Source organism: Dama dama, chromosome 11 (genome assembly GCF_033118175.1).
Source record: "Dama dama isolate Ldn47 chromosome 11, ASM3311817v1, whole genome shotgun sequence".
Taxonomy (NCBI): Eukaryota; Metazoa; Chordata; class Mammalia; order Artiodactyla; family Cervidae; genus Dama; species Dama dama.
Genome location: NC_083691.1, coordinates 7562707 through 7580967, shown reverse-complemented (window position 1 = coordinate 7580967; position 18261 = coordinate 7562707). Strand labels below are relative to the sequence as shown.

The 18261-nt window shown below is 51.8% G+C and overlaps 1 protein-coding gene across 4 annotated transcripts in view; it reads right to left on the bottom strand.

Moving 5' to 3' along the window:
• Window positions 1-18261, bottom strand: part of ZER1 (zyg-11 related cell cycle regulator) — a 30359-nt gene that overhangs the window by 9981 nt on the left and 2117 nt on the right. For 2 of the 4 annotated variants that reach the window (XM_061154479.1, XM_061154477.1), the window contains 8 exons: window positions 8402-8653; window positions 6969-7119; window positions 6098-6534; window positions 5660-5836; window positions 4289-4403; window positions 4013-4159; window positions 3499-3672; window positions 12-227 (listed from right to left, as the gene is read on the bottom strand). In XM_061154479.1, coding sequence (XP_061010462.1) covers window positions 12-227; window positions 3499-3672; window positions 4013-4159; window positions 4289-4403; window positions 5660-5836; window positions 6098-6534; window positions 6969-7119; window positions 8402-8559 — 1575 coding nt within the window. In that variant the 5' untranslated portion in view covers window positions 8560-8653. Of the gene's footprint in view, window positions 1-11; window positions 228-3498; window positions 3673-4012; window positions 4160-4288; window positions 4404-5659; window positions 5837-6097; window positions 6535-6968; window positions 7120-8401; window positions 8654-9268; window positions 9372-18261 lie in introns of all 4 variants that reach the window. The other 2 variants (XM_061154480.1, XM_061154481.1) reach the window with 2 other exon arrangements.

Here is an 18261-nt window from a genome sequence, read left to right as displayed (position 1 = left end):
GCTGCACGCACCACGACAAAGCCCATCTTGCCCACGGCCTCCTTGTGGTCATTGTCCACCTGGCAGACCAGCGCGTTGCACAGGTGCACGGCAATGCGCTGGATCGACTCGTCCTGCCGCGTGGGGTTGAGGATGCTGAGCAGGAGCTCGTTGACGCGGCGGTACTGGAACTCCAGCTCCTCCGGGATGCTGAAGTTGCAGAGCGTCAGGCAGCAGTTCCGCTGGACCTGGGTGAGGCCAGGAGACAAGTGGAGCACAGTCAGGGGCGGCCCTGGAAGCTGGACCTGAGAGTCTCTCTAGAAGTGTGGGGTCGTCCAGAGCTGTGGCAATCCAGGAAGGCTTTCTGGAAGGAGACTAAGAGGCCGTTTATTTTTTTTAACATAAAAAAAAAAAGTGAACTATAATATACAGAGTAGAGGGCGTGAAATACCAAGGTATAGTTTCGCAAGTAATTATTAAGCGAACAAACTCTTCAACAACCATGGAACCACCATCTGCGTCAGGAAAAAGGACACTGATCAAGAAGTCCCTGTGTGTCCCTTCCTGATCGTAAGCCCTCTCCCTGCGAGACCGCCCTATCCTGGCCTTTCCATTTGAAAGAGTCTCCAGCAACTTGCGGCGGCTTATGTTCCACTGCAGCTTTGCGAGATCAACCATGTTGTCATTAGTAGCTGAGATGCATTTATCTTTTTTTAATTTGCAGTGTAGAATTCCAATTGATTCATCCAGCCCACTGCTGGTGGACATTTGGGTAGGCTTCGGTGTTTGGTTTCTTCAAGGCAGCCATGTGTATGGGCTCTTCCAGGGCCGCCCACGAGTGGGGTGGAGCATCTGGGTGACAAGCTGTGCATGTCTTCGGCTTCACCAGGTACCTCCAGAATGTTCTCACCGTCCTGTACCAGTCTACACTCCCCCCAGCGGCACAGGAAAGTTCCACTTGCTTCACGCCCTCGATTTCTTTTTGTGTTATCTGTGGGTTATTTTTTTATTTCATAGTATTCTCGGCACATTTTCCTCATAATTTAACTTCCCTCCATCCTTTCTCATTAGATATTGGAAGTTCACCACACTTCATCACTTTTACGTGAATATTTTAGAGAATTTAGAGAATATTACCAACCCGGGCTTGATCCCTGGGTCGGGAAGATCCCCTGGAGAAGGGAATGGCCACCCACTCCAGTATTCTTGCCTGGAGAATTCCATGGACCGAGGAGCCTGGTGGGCTCTAGTCCACAGGGTTGCAAAGAGTCAGACAAGACTGAGTGACTAACACTGCCAAACCCTTGTTAACTCTGTCCTTCCCCCCATAATATACACACATTTTGTAATTTGGGGAAAAAATTATTTTAAATTATAGAAGCAAGACTTACTGTGAAACATTCAAATAACATTATCTGAGCAGAAAGTCAAAGTCCCTTTATTCTTCAGAAGTAATCCCTATTAAAAGTTTGATGCACAACCATCAAGATTTCTCTACCATGAAAATACAAATATGGGGAGGGGAAGAGCAAAAGAGGTTTTATCCACATTGGTCCAGAACGTCTCTTCACTTGTCCACCCACAGGGTCATCCATGTTTCCATGTTAGGATGTACAGATTTACCCTCATATCCCATAATGTCAGTGGATCTTACACTACTTTGCAGGGCCAGGCCCCTATTGTTGAAAGCTTTTGGTTTCCTCTGACTTCTATGTATCAAAAAGGGAGAATGTATATATATTTTTCCTTTATGAACATCTCTTAACTGTGGAATACCTAGGCCAAAAGGTCAGTGCACTTACAGTTTTGGCAGGTTCTGCCAATTGCCCCATGAAGAGGCTGTCTGATTCATACCTCACCAGTGGAAAACGGGAACGTGTTCTTCCCCTGGCCTTCGTCAATGGGTATCATCAATTTCCCCAGTCAAAAAGTGGTTTTTATTAATTTCTATTTCTTTGAATGAGTTTATTAATTTGCAAGTCTTCAACTAGCATTCTTTAAAAAAAAAAAAAAAAAAAAGACACCCCTGGGACCTCCTTGGTGATCCAGTGATTAATCTGTGCTTTCAACGCAGAGGACACAGGTTCAGTCCCTGGTTGAGGAACTTAGATTCCACATGCTGCATAGCATGGCCAAGGGGGAAAAAAAAACAAACCCTTTTACCTGATGATAAAATCTATCTCAACAAAGGAAAAAGTTGCTCTCAAGTCTGGAGTTGGGCGTCAGTGGGAAAAGGGGCCTCCTCACTCCTGCAGAGGTTGCATCCCCACCAGAGCCTTTCTGGAGGACAATGCAAGAATATATACCAAATGCTTTAAAAATACACAGACCCACCACTCCAGCAGTTCTCCTTTTAGACAAATCTCATAACAAGCATGGCTTACATGTATTCAGCAAAGCCTGATTTGAAAGAGCAAAACATGGGGACTTCCCTGGTGGTCCAGTGGGTAAGACTCGGAGTTCACAATACAGGGGACCTGGGTTCAATCCCTGGTCAGGGAACTAAATCCCGCATACTGCAAATAAGATCCCACTTAATCACAACTAAGAGCTGGCACGTTCGATAAAAAAAAAAAGAAATAGCAAAACGTGAAAAGCAACCTAAAATGTTCAACTGTGGGGCTGACTCAGTCAGTGCAGCCCACATACTCGGGGGAGCCCCTCTGACTGCTCCGTGGGGATGGGGCTTGGCCACGGCCTCCAAGTCCCCAACAGAGTCAGCACCAGGGCGGCCTCTCTCTGGGGGAGGTGCTGCACACGGTGCTGACATCAACAATTAGGAAGCTGAACTGTTAAAACCAGCTGCCCGGGGGGAGGAGCCCCAGGATTGGCACTTTCACTTTCTAGTTAGTCTTAAACATTTTCTGTTACTTAAATTTGTTTTCTAAACATTAGGGAGCTCACTTTTTGTCGCCAGAAAAGAAACATGACTTTTCAAATTTTTTTGTTAAGCATTTGTTGATATGGGAGATATTCACATTCACAAGATGCTGTTGAAATGAAAAGCCATGTTACAACACACAGGACGCACAGGATGGTCCTGTTTACTCAATAATTATGCACAGACTAAAAGCCAAAAGGATGTTAATGGTGGCTATCTCTGTGTGCTGAAATTATGGCTTCCCCCCCGCCCCCCCCCCGCTTTATACCCATAATTGTAATTTTTCGCCAGTAAAAATTTGATTACTTTTATAACAAAAGCACCTATTAAAAAACAAAAAACAAAAAACCTACCCCAGCAGAGCATTACTGGGAAGAAGGGTTAAGAACAAGCTGGAGCAAAGGCCCGGGGCCCCTGGGGGAGGGCGGAGTGGGAGACGGACGGTCGGGTGGGGCCAGGTCAGGGGGCCCTGAATGCCCTGTCCCAGAGTCTGGGCGGGATGCCCTGGAGGGGGGCGTTGGGAGTGGGGCGGGACAGAGCCAGGAGAGAAAGGGGGAGAGCAAGCATGGTACCCGTGGGGCTCGGCCAGGCCGGGACACAGGACGAGGGGCCAGAGTGGGCAGCGGGCGGGGGCTCACCGTCACCTCCTGGTAGGACTCCATGCCATTCAGCACCACCTGGATGACCTGCCGGCGCAGCTTGACGCTCTGCTCTGAGCGGTACTCAGAATTGGTCAGGTAGAAGAGGGCGGCGCTGCCGGTCACCTGGATGTTCTTGTCGTACTTGTGGCACTTGAGGGCCGTGATGACCAGCTGCACCAAGACACAGGGCCGGGGGTTGGCCGGGCCTGCTGCAGGCGTGCAGGGTCCGGCCTGGGGCGGGGTGCGGGGGCTTGGACAGGTCCTCTGGGGCAGAGCTCAGCCCGATCCTGCTCCCTGAGGGCAGGAGTCGGCATTGGGGGGCAGAAACTGGGGTCGGCCATGGTCCTGCGACAGGGTCAGTGCTGGGCCAAGTGAGGCGCTGAGAGATGAAGTTGGGGTTCGGGGGGGTGGGATGGCCGGTGTCCTGGGAAGGAGGAGGGGGGTGGTTGAGGAGGGGATGGTGGGGAATGAACTGGAGCCCCTCGGAGGGCCCTCCAGGGTTGGTGCTGACCTTCAGGGCCCGCAGAAGCTGGTTGCAGCGTTCGATGCGTGCGATGTCGAAAAGCAGGTTGATGGCCCGCGAGGTGATCTCCGGCCGGTGCTCCGTGTAGGCCTCGATGGCGTTCAGCACCTGCTCCTCGTTTTTGTCACCACTCACCTGGAGATGGCGCATGCTCAGGACGTCCGGGAAGTGGCCGAGGGGCGGGATGCCTGATCCTAATTCCATCTCTGACCCCAGGGTGGACACCCCCTCCCTGGTCCTCCCCTCCCCGTGCCCCCCTCTCACTTTGTAGGCCGGAATGTGCGTCAGGCGGCACAGGGAGGTCTCGAAGAGCCCAAGGAACTGCAGTGGCCTCTTCAGGGCCCGGAAAGGCATGATGCTGCTCTTGGAAGGCTCGATGCTGAGGGGAGAGAGTGCTGGAATCAGTGTGTGGGGCCTGCGGCTGCCCTGGATTCAGCACAGAGGAGAGCCTCTCCCTGGGGGTGGCAAAGCACATTTCCTTGGGGCCCTCTGCTAGGCCCTCTAGCCTTGTCTATTTTTTATTTTAAAGGCAGTAGGGGACTTCCCTGGTGGTCTAGTGTTTAAGATTCTGTGCTTCCACTGCAGGGGGCATGGGTTTGATCCCTGGTCGGGGAACTAAGATCCTACATGTCTCATGGTGTGGTCAAAAAAAAAGGTCAGGGAACAGACATAGACCCCACCTCTTGATGGGAGGGTGACAAGGTCACATTGTAGAGAACATGTGGGATGGGAGATAACTGTTGCAGCCAATCCTGCCTGCCGTTCCAGGGAGGGCGTGTCACCTTTAGGTTCCCTCAACAGCCATGAATGGACATGCCCGTCAACCAGACTCCACTCCAGTCCAGGTTGGGGGGAGGGTTAAGACCAACGACAGTAACAGGGAGGGGACATATGTATACATATAGCCGATTCACTTTGTTGTATAGCAGAAACTAACCCAACAGTGTAAAACAATTATACTCCAATTAAAAATAAAACACCAGGGACTTCCCTAGTGATCCAGTGGTTAAGAATCTGCCTTGCAGTGCAGGGCAGATGGGTTCGATCACTGGTTGGGGAACTAAGATCCCCCATGCCCAGATGCAGCAACTAAGACCCAACACAGCCAGATAAATAAATAAATATTAAAAAAAAAAAAAAAAAAGACCAAAGATAGCTAGAGGGAGGTCTGAATCAGCTCTCTCACCCGACCAACCCAGGGTCCAGCCTGTTAGCGGTAACACCTAACGAGCAGGGGGTACGCTGGTCTCCCGTGAACACCACCACACGGCTCAGCCCGTCTGAGCGCTGTAACCTCCAGTCACTCCCCGTGCTCACGACTCCAGCCTTTGCACATGCTGTTCCCTCTGCCAGAGCGCCGTGGTAAACGTCTTCTTCCGGCAAACCCAAGAGTGAGCTTTCGGCACAGCCTGGATGCCATGCCTCCTCCTCCTTCCTTCTGATCCTCGGGGCCACTCCCGAGCCCCGTGTTGCCCCTACCACAGCCCCAGTGATGACCTGCCTGTCTGACTAGCTCATACCCACACGAGAGGGCCCGATTTGTTTCTTCCTCATTAGCATAGCGGTTGGCACAGGGCGCCTGGTCAACGCTTGTTGGATGACACCCGCTCGCAAACAGGGCAGGTGGGGCCCCACCTGGTCTGTCCTGCTTCCTCATCCATCTTGGAGATGCTGCAGTTCTCCAGGATCATGTGGCCGGAGATGTCCAAGGACATCAGGTTCCCCAGCTTCTGCACGAAGAGGCTCAGCACCTTGCGAGTCAGCTTGAACTTGTAGTAGCTGGAGAGGCGGTCTCGGGAGATGTCCAGGTGTCTGGAGGTTGGGGCAAGGGGGTCATGGGTCAGGAGCTGGACAGAGACTGGGGCTGCCTCGTAGACTCCTGCTGCTTCAGTCCGAGGCCCCTGCTACAGCTGACCCAGGCACCCTGAACAGCCCCGATCCAGCCAGAACAGGCGGTGTAAAGCATGGGACTGTCTCTTCTAGGCCCATGTGCTGCCTGGCCGGCAGGTCAGGAAACTTCTGGGACTGCTGACCCCCGCCTCCCCGCCCCAACCCCACAAGCTCAGAGCTCACCGCAGCTTGTGCAGCTGGACGATGACGCGGATGTGGTCATCCGACAGGTCCATGTTGTAGAGCACGAGGGACACCAGACTGTCTTTCCACTGGGTGAGGAAGGCTGCGTCGCTCGTCTGGATGCCCGAGAGGTCCAAGGCAGCCAGCGAGTTGAGGGGCCGCAGCAGGGACTCCACGGGGACCCCATCGATCATGCGGCCCAGGTTGAGGAAGCGCAGGCGGGTGAAGCCCTCGAAGGTGAAGTCCTTGACCAGCACCTGGCAGGTGGGGTTGACAAGGCACTCGTCTTCGCAGCCCCCGGGGTTCTCCTCCTCGTAGAAGATGTTTGCACAGCCGAAGAGGCTCAGGGACACCAGGGTGTGGCTGAAGCTCCTTAGAGTCTGCAGGCTCTTGGCGGACAGCTTCTCGCAGTTGGTCAGGTACAGCTCCACCAGGTCCTGGCGGCGGGCACAGCCCCGTCATCATCTCCGCCCAACCCTACCCTGGCCCTGGGCCTGGCCCTGGGCCACAGGTGGGATTGGGGAGGGGTCTGCACAATAGGAGGCTTCCCTGGCAGCTTAGTGGCAATCTGCCTGCAGAGCAGGAGCTGCAGGAGATGAGGGTTTGATCCCTGAATTGGGAAGATCCCCTGGAGGAGGGCATGGCTACCTGCTCCAGTATTCCTGCCTGGGAGAATCCCATGGACAGAGAAGTCTGGCGGGCTACAGTCCATGGGGTCACAAAGAGTCGAACATGACTTAGTACACATGCCTGTGTTGCACAATAGGAAGGGCGCTGGCGGGGCCTTGGGATTCCTGCTCCGACTCCCTGCCTAACTGTCTTGGGGCGGCCTCCCGTGGCCGTGCCCGGGGCCTGAATGACTGGGTCTCACCTGCTTGCGAATGGCCTCCAGGTCCTGGTCTTGCACCAGGTCCTCGCGGAGGTGGATGCGGGTGAGGCGGGTGCTGCGGGGGTCAGAGAAGAGGCTGAAGAAGCTCTCGTGCGGCTCAAAGCTGCAGGCGGCGTTGACCAGCTCCACGTACCTGGGAGGGAAGGAAGCCTGGTTCAGGGCAGGGCCCCTCGCCCTCCCTTCAAGGCCCAGCACAAGCCTCCCCTGCCAAGACTTCCCTGATCATCCCAGCAGCAACCTCCGTCTCCTCCTCCTCATAGTACCTGGCTGGATCCTGAGCACCTGACCGGTGAGTTTAAGGGTGGACCCAGGACCCAGGAGTCCAAAAGTAAACTAACCGGTGATGAAGGGCCTCTTATCACTGGCAAATCCCAAGCTCTTCCCCACTAAACTGTAGACACTTCTGTAACAAACACACACATCCACACTCCCCATCTTCTTTTTAAGCCAGCTTCTGGCTCCTTGATCAGCCCCTCCCAGGACCCCATCCAACAGCAAGACTGAGCCGAGGCATCTGGAGCTCTGAGCTGGGTACTGGGCAAGCACTCAGTAATAGTTCTGCTGAGATACCAGTGGAGGCAAGAATCCTGGCCTGGTTGGGAAAAGCTGTGGAGTCAAACACTCTAGAATCTAAATCCTGGATTGGATGTTCACTACCTGCGCAACTTCACACAAGTAAGTGAACTTCACCAGACCTCAGCGCCTTCATCTGTAAAATGGACACAACTTTGGTCTGCAGTGTCTAATCTAGTGCCCAATCCACATCAGATACTCAGAACATTTTTACAAGCTGGGCTCTTGGGTCACACACAGATTCCCACTTTTACAGGCAACTTTCTGGGCTAACCATTTCCCTCTTGGGAACCTGGGTTGAACCCCGAGCAGTCAGGCACAGATATTACTCTTTTAGGAGTCTCTACTAGTGGGGAGTCCCTTGGAGAAGCCACAGAGTTTCCGAATGATCTCATCCCTGTTGAGGGGTCAAGCAGTCAGGCCCTGGTGCGTAAACATGTAATAAGTGTTCAGGTTCACACAGAGACATGTGTGCACAGGCACATGTACACACATGTATGGACACACGTGCACACACACACACAGGACAGCACGTAACTCCTTCATTTACATAAGAAATTTCTACATTCTCTTAACGCAAACCAGCAGTTTCACACTCAAATCTGCCCTGTGCGCCAGAAACCCATGTGTGGGCACACACATTCCTTCACGTGTGCACACCGCCACACACATGCCAACATGTACAATTAGAACCTGATGGACACAGACAGGCCGCTGCTCTCCTGCACCCATGGATAGCCACGTGTGTACACACCCCTAAGGGGGCACACGCAGGGCTCCCCACCTCTCCGTACACACCCATGCCGAGGCTCGGGCCCCGCCCCAGCCCCGCGCCTGCTCACTCGTTGACGAGCCGGTCACAGATCTCACTGGGCAGGAAGATGTCCGGATGCAGCCGCAGGGTCTCCTTGTCCAGCAGGTAGCCCAGGGTGCCGTCCAGGTTGCGCAGGCAGAAGTCGGTGCAGAGGGCCATCAGGGACTCGGGGGTGTCAGACGCCATGCTGGGGGCCGGCAGGTGGGCCACACTGGGACAGGGGCCCCCAGGGGCAACTGTGATGCCCTGACACTCACAGGATCATCGGCAGAGCCGCGGCCTGGGGAAGGAGAGAGCAGCTAAGCGAGACACGGGCAACGGCTGGGACCCCAGCTGTCCTAGGTCCGTCTGCTCTCTGAGTAGTCAAGCTGAGGTGCCTGGATGGCACATACAAATCGAGCAGTTTAGGGACTTCCCTGGTGGTTCAGTGACTGAGAATTTGTCCTCCAATGCAGGGGACACGGGTTTGATCCCTGGTCAGGCAACTAAGATCCCACAAGCAGTGGAGCAACTGAGCCCATCTGCCACACTACTGAGCCTGTGCTCTTGAGGTCACAACCAGAGAGAGGCCTGCTCGCCGCCATGAAGACCCAATGCAGCCAAATAAATAAGCAAAAATTAAAAACAAAAAAACAAATTCAGCAGCTTAGCAGGGTCAGGGCCCAGGACTCCTGACTCCTCCCTCCCCTGCGCCCCCCACGGCCCGCTCTGATGTGCTACCATCTACACGTGATTTGACCTGTGCAAAGAAAGAGCAGGGGGCCTTGTCGGAGCGTCTCCGTGACTTCTCAAAGTCTGCGGGCCGATGTCTGTGTTGGGGACCCAGCGCTTGGGTGGGGCTGGCAGGGGCCTTCGCCAACTGCTACACTGGGGTGTCCGCCGCTGTGTCACCTACCCTGTCTAGAGCCGTCATGGTGGGGACACGTGGTGTGTGCCAGGGTTTAACAGACAGGGCATCACCACATCTCACCAGATACGATTTGCAATGAGGGCTCCTCCTGGGGGAAATGAAGATACATGACCACTGAGAAGCTGTACATTAATGTTCAGCGTGGTATGATCCCAAAGCGTCACAAATGGAAACAACTCAAATGCCCGTCAACTGACGAATGGATAGACAAAAACATGGTATAACCATGCCATGGAATCTTACTCAGCGGTAACGGGACGTGGTGCTGACGCACGCTACAACACTGCACCTTGAAAATGTTACGCTAAGTGAAAGAAACCAATCACAAAAGGCCACCTATTGTAAAATTTCATTTGCATGAAATGTTTGGCCAAACTGGCAAACCCACAGAGACAGGATAGATCAGCGGTTGCCTGAGGCTGGGAGGCTGGAGGGTGGTGCAGGGAAATGGGGAGTGACTGCTAAGGGCTGTGGATTTCTTTTTGGGGTGAAGAAAAATGTTCTAAAATTGACCCTAGTGACGGTTGCACAACTCTGTGAATAGACACAAAACCCGCTGAATGATTTACTTTAAACAGATGAACTGGATGGCATGGGAATCACACAGCTCAATAAAACTGTTATTAAAAAAGCAAGGTCTCATCAGACAGAGAAACACAAATGCCATATGACATCACTTACATGTGGAATTTAAAAAATAGAACAAACTAGTGAATATAACAAAAGAGAAACAGACTCACAGACATAGAGAACAAACTCGTGGTTACCAGTGGGGAGACGGAAGGGGAGGGACGAGATGGGGTTAGGCGTGTAAGAGGTACAAACTATCAGGTGTAAAATAAATAGTGTATAAGGACATACTGTTCCAACGTAGGGAATATAGCCAATATTTCACAGTAACTCTAAAGGAGTGTAACCTTTAAAAATTGTGAATGAGTATGTTATACACCTGTAACATTAACTATACCTCAATTAAAGAAAAAAAAAAGCGGGGACTTTCCTGGAGGTCCAGTGGTTAGTACCCCAAGCCTTCACTGCTAAGGGCCCAGGGTTCAATCCCTGGTCAGGGAACTAAGATCCCACAGGCTGTGCAGTGTGGCAAAAAAATGAATAAAATAAAAATGAGGTATAGTTAGGGAGTTTGGGATGGACATGTACACACTGTTATATTTAAGATGGATAATCAACAAGGGCCTACTGCATGGCACAGGGAACTCTGCTCAATGTCATGTGGCAGTTTGGATGGGAGGGGGGTTTGGGAGACAATGGACTCGTGCATATGTACGGCTGAGTCCCTCTGCTGTCCACCTGAAATTATCACAATGTTGGTAACTTGCTATAGTCCAAAACAAAGTAAAAAGTTTAATAAAAAAAAAAAATAAAAGCGAAGTCTCTGAGAATCTTCATGATCTTGAGGTAGGTAAAGTTTTCTTAAAAGGACTCATAAGATAAAAACAATAAACTGATATGCACTGAAGTGAAGAAGCTTCATTCATACATACACGAAAGTTAATTTGAGATGGACCACAGACCATGTGAAAGGTAAAACAAATAGATTTCTAGAAAAAAACATAGGAGTATATCTTTATGATTTCAGAGTAGGCAATCATTTCTTAAATAGGTCACCAAAAAAAAAAAAAAAATCTATAAAGAGAAACTGACAAATTGGACTGCCTCAAAATTAAGACTCTTTTCATCCAAAGGTACCACTAAGACAGAGAAAAGACAAGTCACAAACTAGAAGATGTTTCCAATAATATATCCAACAAAAGACTTGTATTCAGAATATATAAAAACTTCTACAGATCAGGACACAGAATCCAATTAAAAAACAGGCCAAAAAAACCCCACAAAAAACAGGTAAAGGCCTTGAACAGGCCTTTCATAAAGGATAAGGAAACAAACAATAAACATAAGGAAAAGGAAAACCACAATGAGATACCGTTTTGCAGCCATCAGAACAGCTCCATTGGAAACAACAAAACAGGCAACACTGAGCCTGTGTTAAGAGTGAAGCTATGAAAAAAAAAAAGAAAAAAAAAAAAAAAAGAAGCTATGGAACAAGAGGAGGCCACCCACACTGCTGGTGGGAGTGGGAACTGGCGTGAACTGGGAGTGTAACCAGAATACTGTGAGATGCTATTAAAGCTGAACACACACACACGGTCAGCGGTCAGCAGCCCCAACTGCCAGGTACACGCCCACCAGCAAGGCACGGGAATGTTCATGGGAAGACACAGACAGAAAGTCTACAGCAGCACCATCGCTAACAGGACAGAAGCTGAATGTCCAGACATGAGAATAAAGCCTACGGTCGACTCACCGATGCAACACTACACAGCAATGAGAACGCACCACCTCTCAACAGCCTGGATGAGCCTCACAATGCTGAGTGAAAGGAGCCGGACGCAGAGGAGTGTATACTCATACACGGAGTGAATCCACATGCGTTTTACTTCCTTATGTTAAAAAACAAGATAATCTGAGAATTAATTCCCTGGTGGTCCACTGGTTAGGACTCCACACTTCCACTGCAGGGGGCACAGGTTCCATCCCTGGATGGGGAACTAAGGTCCTGCATGCCACGTGACATGGCCAAAAGGAAAAAAAAAAAAAATTTTTTTTTTAAAAAGAAGGAAAATCTAATCTGTGGTAGCAGAAGTCAGGACTGTGGTTATTTTGGGGGTTTGGCTGGGTGCTGAGAAGCTTCCAGTCCCTTATCTGAGTGCTGGGCATACAGGTGTGTGCACTTTATCAATATTCAGAGAGCTGTCTATTACGACATGTGCACTTCTAAAAATGTATATTGCAATTCAACAAAAAAGAAAATGGCCTGGACACCAAAGAGGTCCACATTTAAAAGGGATTGGGGGTCCAGGTAAGTGATATTCCAACTGACTATGCATCGACAGCTACCATAAGTGGCTAGTGAAAGTGAAGGAGCTCAGTAGTGTCCAACTCTTTGCAACCCCGTGGACTGTAGCCTACCAGGCTCCTTCCACCATGGGATTTTCCAGGCAAGAATACTGGAGTGGGTTGCCATTTCCTTTTCCAGGGGATCTTCCTGACCCAGGGATCAAACCCGGGTCTCCCGCATTGCAGGCAGATGCTTTAACCTCTGAGCCACCAGGGAAAAGAGAGAATGAAACTTCAACTCCAGGTGGAGTGAATAAGACAGGAAACAATCAACCATTTACAGACCCAAGGACAGTCAGGAATTAGTCCCAAACCATTTTCCTGTGACAGTCTACATCAGAAATGGGGAGAAAGGGACTTCCCTGGTGGTCCAATGGCTAGGACTCTGAGATCCCAATGCAGGGGGCCCTGGTTTAATCCCTGGCCAAGGAACTAGATCCCATATGATGCAACTAAAAATCCTACCTGCTGCAAGGAAGATGGAAGATTCTGTGTGTCGCAACTAAGACTCGGAACAGCCAAATAAACAAAGATCAAAAAGAAGTAGGAGCGGGGGAATAGGCAAAATGAATCTACGGTGTTAGAAGTCAGGGTGGTGATTACCTTTGCAGGAGGCAGTAATCAGAAAGTGGCAGGGGTCTCTGGGTGGGCTGGGACAGGTATGTACACTTGTGGAAATTCAAACTGTCTGCTCAGGCTCTGGGCGCCTGTCCTAGTCTATAGCATCCTTCAATAGATTTTGCTTTTTTTCAAGTGAAGGCTCTGTGGTTAGACAGAGCCATGTTTCTTTTTCTTTATTTTTTTAGAGCCATGTTTCAATTCAGTTCCACAGTTCACTTGCAAATTATTTAACCTCTCTGGTCCTCAGTTTCCTCATCTGGAAAATGGGGACAACAATCCCCACTTCACAAGATTGTTGGGAAAAATGCCTCATCTCAGGCGTGACACGCCTCAGTGCACAACAACGGGTGGTCATGACCCCACCTTACAGGTGAGGACACTCCGGCTCAGAGAGAGGGGCTGCTCTGTCCAAACCGGGATGGGAACCTCATCTCTTGGAGGGTTCTGCAGGGGTCGAGGCCCCAGCATCACTCCTGGCGTCTTGGAGCCTCTGCATCCACATTTGAGGCTTCTAGGCTGCTCGGGAAACTGAGTGGGCGGCCACAGAACACTGTGCCCCTTGGAACGGCCAGTTCTAGGTTCTGGCGCCACTGGTGACCGTGCTCTAAGAGCTCTGGGGCCAGGCCAACCCAGCTTCCAGTCTCAGCCCCGCTGCCTGAGAGCTGGTGAACCTGGGCAAGTGTCTTCACTTCCCTGTGCCTCAGTTTCTTCTCTAAAACAGAGAACACCGTGTGCAGATAACACGGAACAATATAGAAAGGGCTTAGCATGGTACCCAGCACATTGTAACTGCTCACTAAAAGCTTTCACATCACCATCACCGTTGTCATCCCTTTCTCCTGCCTCACCTGCCCTGGTCCCTAGTGCAGGATCTGTTCCCCCCAGCTCCAGGGCCCTGGCTCCCTGCCACCAGGCTCACTATGCCAGCTGTTCCACTGGGGCCATGACACCCTCGAGGAAAAGCACAGTAAACAGGCGGCCTGGGCCCTGGGCATGGCCCTCCCTTGATTGCGCTCACTCTCAGATCTTCAAGAGGGCAGCAACCTCTTGCCCGGGAAGCTGAGCTCAGCGTGCACACCGCTGGCAGGGCCAGGCGTCCTGCTGGAAACTGCCGAGTTCATCTCTTCAAGCAGTCACTCAAGGCCCCTGGAAGTGGAACCAGCTCTGCAGCCTGCTCGCCGTCTCCGACTCTCTACTCCAGCCATAGTGGCCTCCGTTGTACTGGCAATGGGCCAGAGACACAGGGTCACCTTCAGACCTTCGGCATCCACTTTTTCCCCTCAACCCCGTTCCCAACCCCCAAAACACATTCCTGCCCCTCCTCCAGGAAGCATCTCCCAACCTTTGAACTCTTTACCCAGCTGATGTCTCCATGCCCTCAGGCCTTAGTGTTGCTTCCTCTGGGAAGCCTTCCCTGACCTGCCCAGGGTTCTCAAGCTGGCTGCCCCCACGGGCCCTACCACAACAATTAATATTTTGAACTGATGCCGGTTTAATGGTCCAGCCTCCCTGCCAGCCAGCCAGCTGCATGAGGGCAGGAACCGGGCTGTCTCCTCTGGTCCCACCCCTGTACTTGGCCTGGGGTTACTGTCTATGGAGCACTGTGGGCCTGAGGGTGAGCGAAAGCAGGCAGGTCTTAGTCCTCGTGGAGCACGCTGGTTCTGGAGGGGGACAGACACCCCCACCTAAGCAGCACACAAACCCACGCCACTGGGCCCCGTGCTCTGAAGGAGAGGGTGGTAGCTGGGGGTCTGGGTGCCCGAGCCCCCGGGGACCTGCCCTGGGCTAGGGAGTTAGGGCAGACGTCCTTGGAAGTGACATTTCAGCAGCAACCCAAAAGATGAGTCATAGTTCACTCTGGTGGCAGGGAGAGAAGGGAAAGGCGTTCCAGGAAGAAGGATAAGATGCTCCCAGAAAGGGCAGAGGGTGTGGGGCCCTGGCACCACAGGCTCGATTCCACGACTCCAGGCCGAACAAAGGCCGCATGCCCCATGTGGGCACGGCACGTATGCTGTAGGGTTTCAGCGCAAGCAAGGGACCTGGGGGGCAAGGCATGCTCTCGGATGCTCCCCACCCACTGTGCCCGGGACAGTGCCAGCACCCAGGGGGCACAGAAGAACCCTCCCCACTTGGGACGAGAGAGCTGCAGGGGCTTCACTCTCTCCATAGCACAAGCCCAGTCACCCAGGTAGCCGCTCGGCCCTAACCCTGCTCCTCAGCTGGAAGAAACACCAGTTTGTCAGCCGCCAAGATGAACCAACTGCCTTCAGAAGATAACCGGCCAGATGGCACAGATCTGGCAACCAGCTTTGGGCAGTGCCAGCCCTGCTGCCGGGGCCGGGGATGAGCCGGAGGAAGATTGGGCCATCCATCTCGGCACAGAGGCTGAGATGCCTGGGGGCCCCCCTAACTGTACCCCTTCCGGCCAGAGGTGGGCATCACTACCCACCCCATGACTAGCCCCTCAGGCTCTGCATTCTCATGGTGGGCACTGGCCATTTGGGATTCTGGCAACTGGAGATGGAAAGAACTCTGATTATAACAGAACAAGCACACAGCAAGAAGAATCCTGCATCTTCCTCCATGCCATCTCTTGCCTGCATCTGACAGGAGCTATGACATCCTGGGGGGTGGGGGGCAGTGGGGAGTGAACGGTAACAGCCGCCTCCAAATCAGTTGCTTCGTCTAAGCTCCTTACGGCTTTATTTCATAAAGTTTCTAACTTAACCAACAAACGACATTCTCAAGGATCCTGTGGCTAATTCATTGCTTGTATAATAATTTGTCTAACGACCCCTCCCCCAGCCTGGGCTGGGCCCCGAGGATCCAGGAGGAGAGGAATCCTCTCCGCTTCCACCCTCCTGGATCCCCGGGGCCTGGCCTGTGCCTGGCACATAACAGAATAGAGGTTTGCTTCTGCCGGAGCTGCCACATTAAAACACCCTGAGGTAGAGATTGTTACTCTGTATCCCCATGAAGACACTGAGGCTTGTCTAAAGTCACACAACTAACAAGAGTGGGACTCAATCCAAACCTAAACCAAACCCATGCTTCTCACCAAGCCATCCAGTCTCCTGTCCATCCAATGGAAAGGGAAGGGAATCTGGGATCCAGAGCAGGGCGCATGGGACCCTGCCAGGGTCCTGACACCCAGCCGACAGAGGCTGGGGGAGCCAGAAGCTCTGAGTGGTGCCCACCCTATGAAATATTAACCCAGGAGCTACAGGGAAAACCCAAACAAATATCCTATTTACAGAGGCTGGAAGCTTTCCAGGAGGGAGCGGATCACTGGCCAGATAGAGGGGGTGGGAGGCTGCTGTGGAGGGGGTCAGGGCAGGTGCTGGGGGCAGGGGTGCAGGCGAGGCTCTGAGGGCATCCCAGCGGGTCTCTGACCTGCAGAGACTACTCTGCAGGGTGGGTGACATTAGGAAGATGTGGAAATGGAAGGTGCGTTGCCCCTCACTGGCGTACAAAGAGGCAGAGCAGCCTTGGGGACAAGTAGGTTTCACGCTTGCAATTGAACAACGATCACAGTCATACTGAGCACCGTATTCCGAGGACCCTGATAAGTACTCTGCACGTGCTAACTCATTTAATTCTCCCAACAACCATGCGAGGCGGGAGTTATAATCGACCACTTACAGACAAGGCAGCTGAGACTCGTGGTGAACTGGCCACAGACTGTGTATACGTACACAGGTCCCCGTGTACAGATCAGTATGTATACATGTATTCATTACTGAGACTCAGAATTTTGTGCTTCCCATGCATGTGTTCATTGAAGCCACAAATAACCTACAAAGACATATGATTTTGTTTTCCAGATGAAGAAACTAAGGTTCAAGGATGTGTGATGATGTGCCCAAGTGCCCCAGGAGAAGCTTGGCTCTCTCCATCATTATGCTGTGGGCAGGAACCGTTTCTTCAAGCCTCAGCTCTCCCTTCTATAGCATGAGCCTTCGCCTCCTTACAACCTGGAGTGTCCTTGGGCACTGAGCATAGATGATCAGGCATCCCTGGTAACTATCCTATGGGCATACATTATTTTTTGACCACAGGACTAGAAGCTTCCTGAAGAAGGGACCCAGCGTAACTCATGGGGTCTCCATGACACAGTAACCATGTGACTGGTTGGTTGCGGGTGAAGGAGCCTCAGCTCCATGAGGTCCCCAGGCAATGTTCGCCAGCCTCAATATTCATCAGGGTCCTTATCTGTCCATGAGTTGCCAACAGCACCTACTACATGGGTTTGCTGAAGAGACGTGATGAAATAATGGCAAGAAGGTGGTAACCAATAATTATGGAGGGATTTCCCAAGAATAATGCTTGGAGAGATCCTTATGCCCATTTCTGAAGCTGGAAAAATTAGCATCAGTGATTGAACCAGTCACAGGATATTGGTCTCAAAGTAAATGCTCCAACAGGGGTCTCTGAACTTGCATTTCAAGAGTCAAGAACAGCTGAGGTACTGAAGTCCTTTGCCCCAAAGTGAAGCCTGCAGAATCATGGTAATGCTAATCACAAGAAGAGCTGTTCTTACCTGTGTAGAGGGCATTAGAGTGCAGTAAGTGAAAGTCGCTCAGTCGTGTCTGATACTTTGTGACCCCATGAACTATACAGTCCATGGAATTTAGGCCAGAATACTGGAGTGGGTAGCCTTTCCCTTCTCTAGGGGATCTTCCCAACCCAGGGATTGAACCCAGGTCTCCCACATTGCAGGCGGATTCTTTACCAGCCGAGCCACAAGGGAAGCCCATTGCAGCGCGCTGAATTCTTTTAAAACCTGTGTCTCGTTTCATCCTCCCAACAGCATAGAGCTAGGGTAGACACAGGAAAATGTAGGCCCAGGCAGGGGATAGGACGTGTCCAAGCTCACACAGTGAACCAGCTGCAGAGCTGGCCTTGACCCCAGCTCCCTAGATGACGACTGGTCCAAGTTCTACCCACAGCAACTGGCTCCAGCACCCCGGCTCTCAGTGTCAGCTGACACTGACTACTTTTCATTTTCAAATCCTCTGGTCCAGCTGCCCTGCTCAGCTTATGAACCCAAGCCTGTTGACATACTCCGGGCTTGGGGGTTGAGGAGACAGAGCAACCACACTGTTCCATGCCTTACCAGGCAGGCTGCAACATCTCAGCCTCTGCTGGGCGCATCTAGGATCAACAGTCTCCATCAGCCACACACACCCCAACCACATGCCAACATGCACTGCTCCCCACGACCCGTCTCCATGTCATTTCTATTTCAACACCATCATTTGGCCTATATTACATGGCAAAATGGGGATTTGCTGGGCCCTTTAAAAAAAAAAAAAAAAAAGAGCCCCTATAACCTCCCACTGGTGTCAGAAAAGCTAGGATCCAGCTACTATGACAGTGATACGCAACCACTGTTTCCCCCTGAGGGGTGACAAGTTTCCACTTTGTCTCCCCCACTGTTC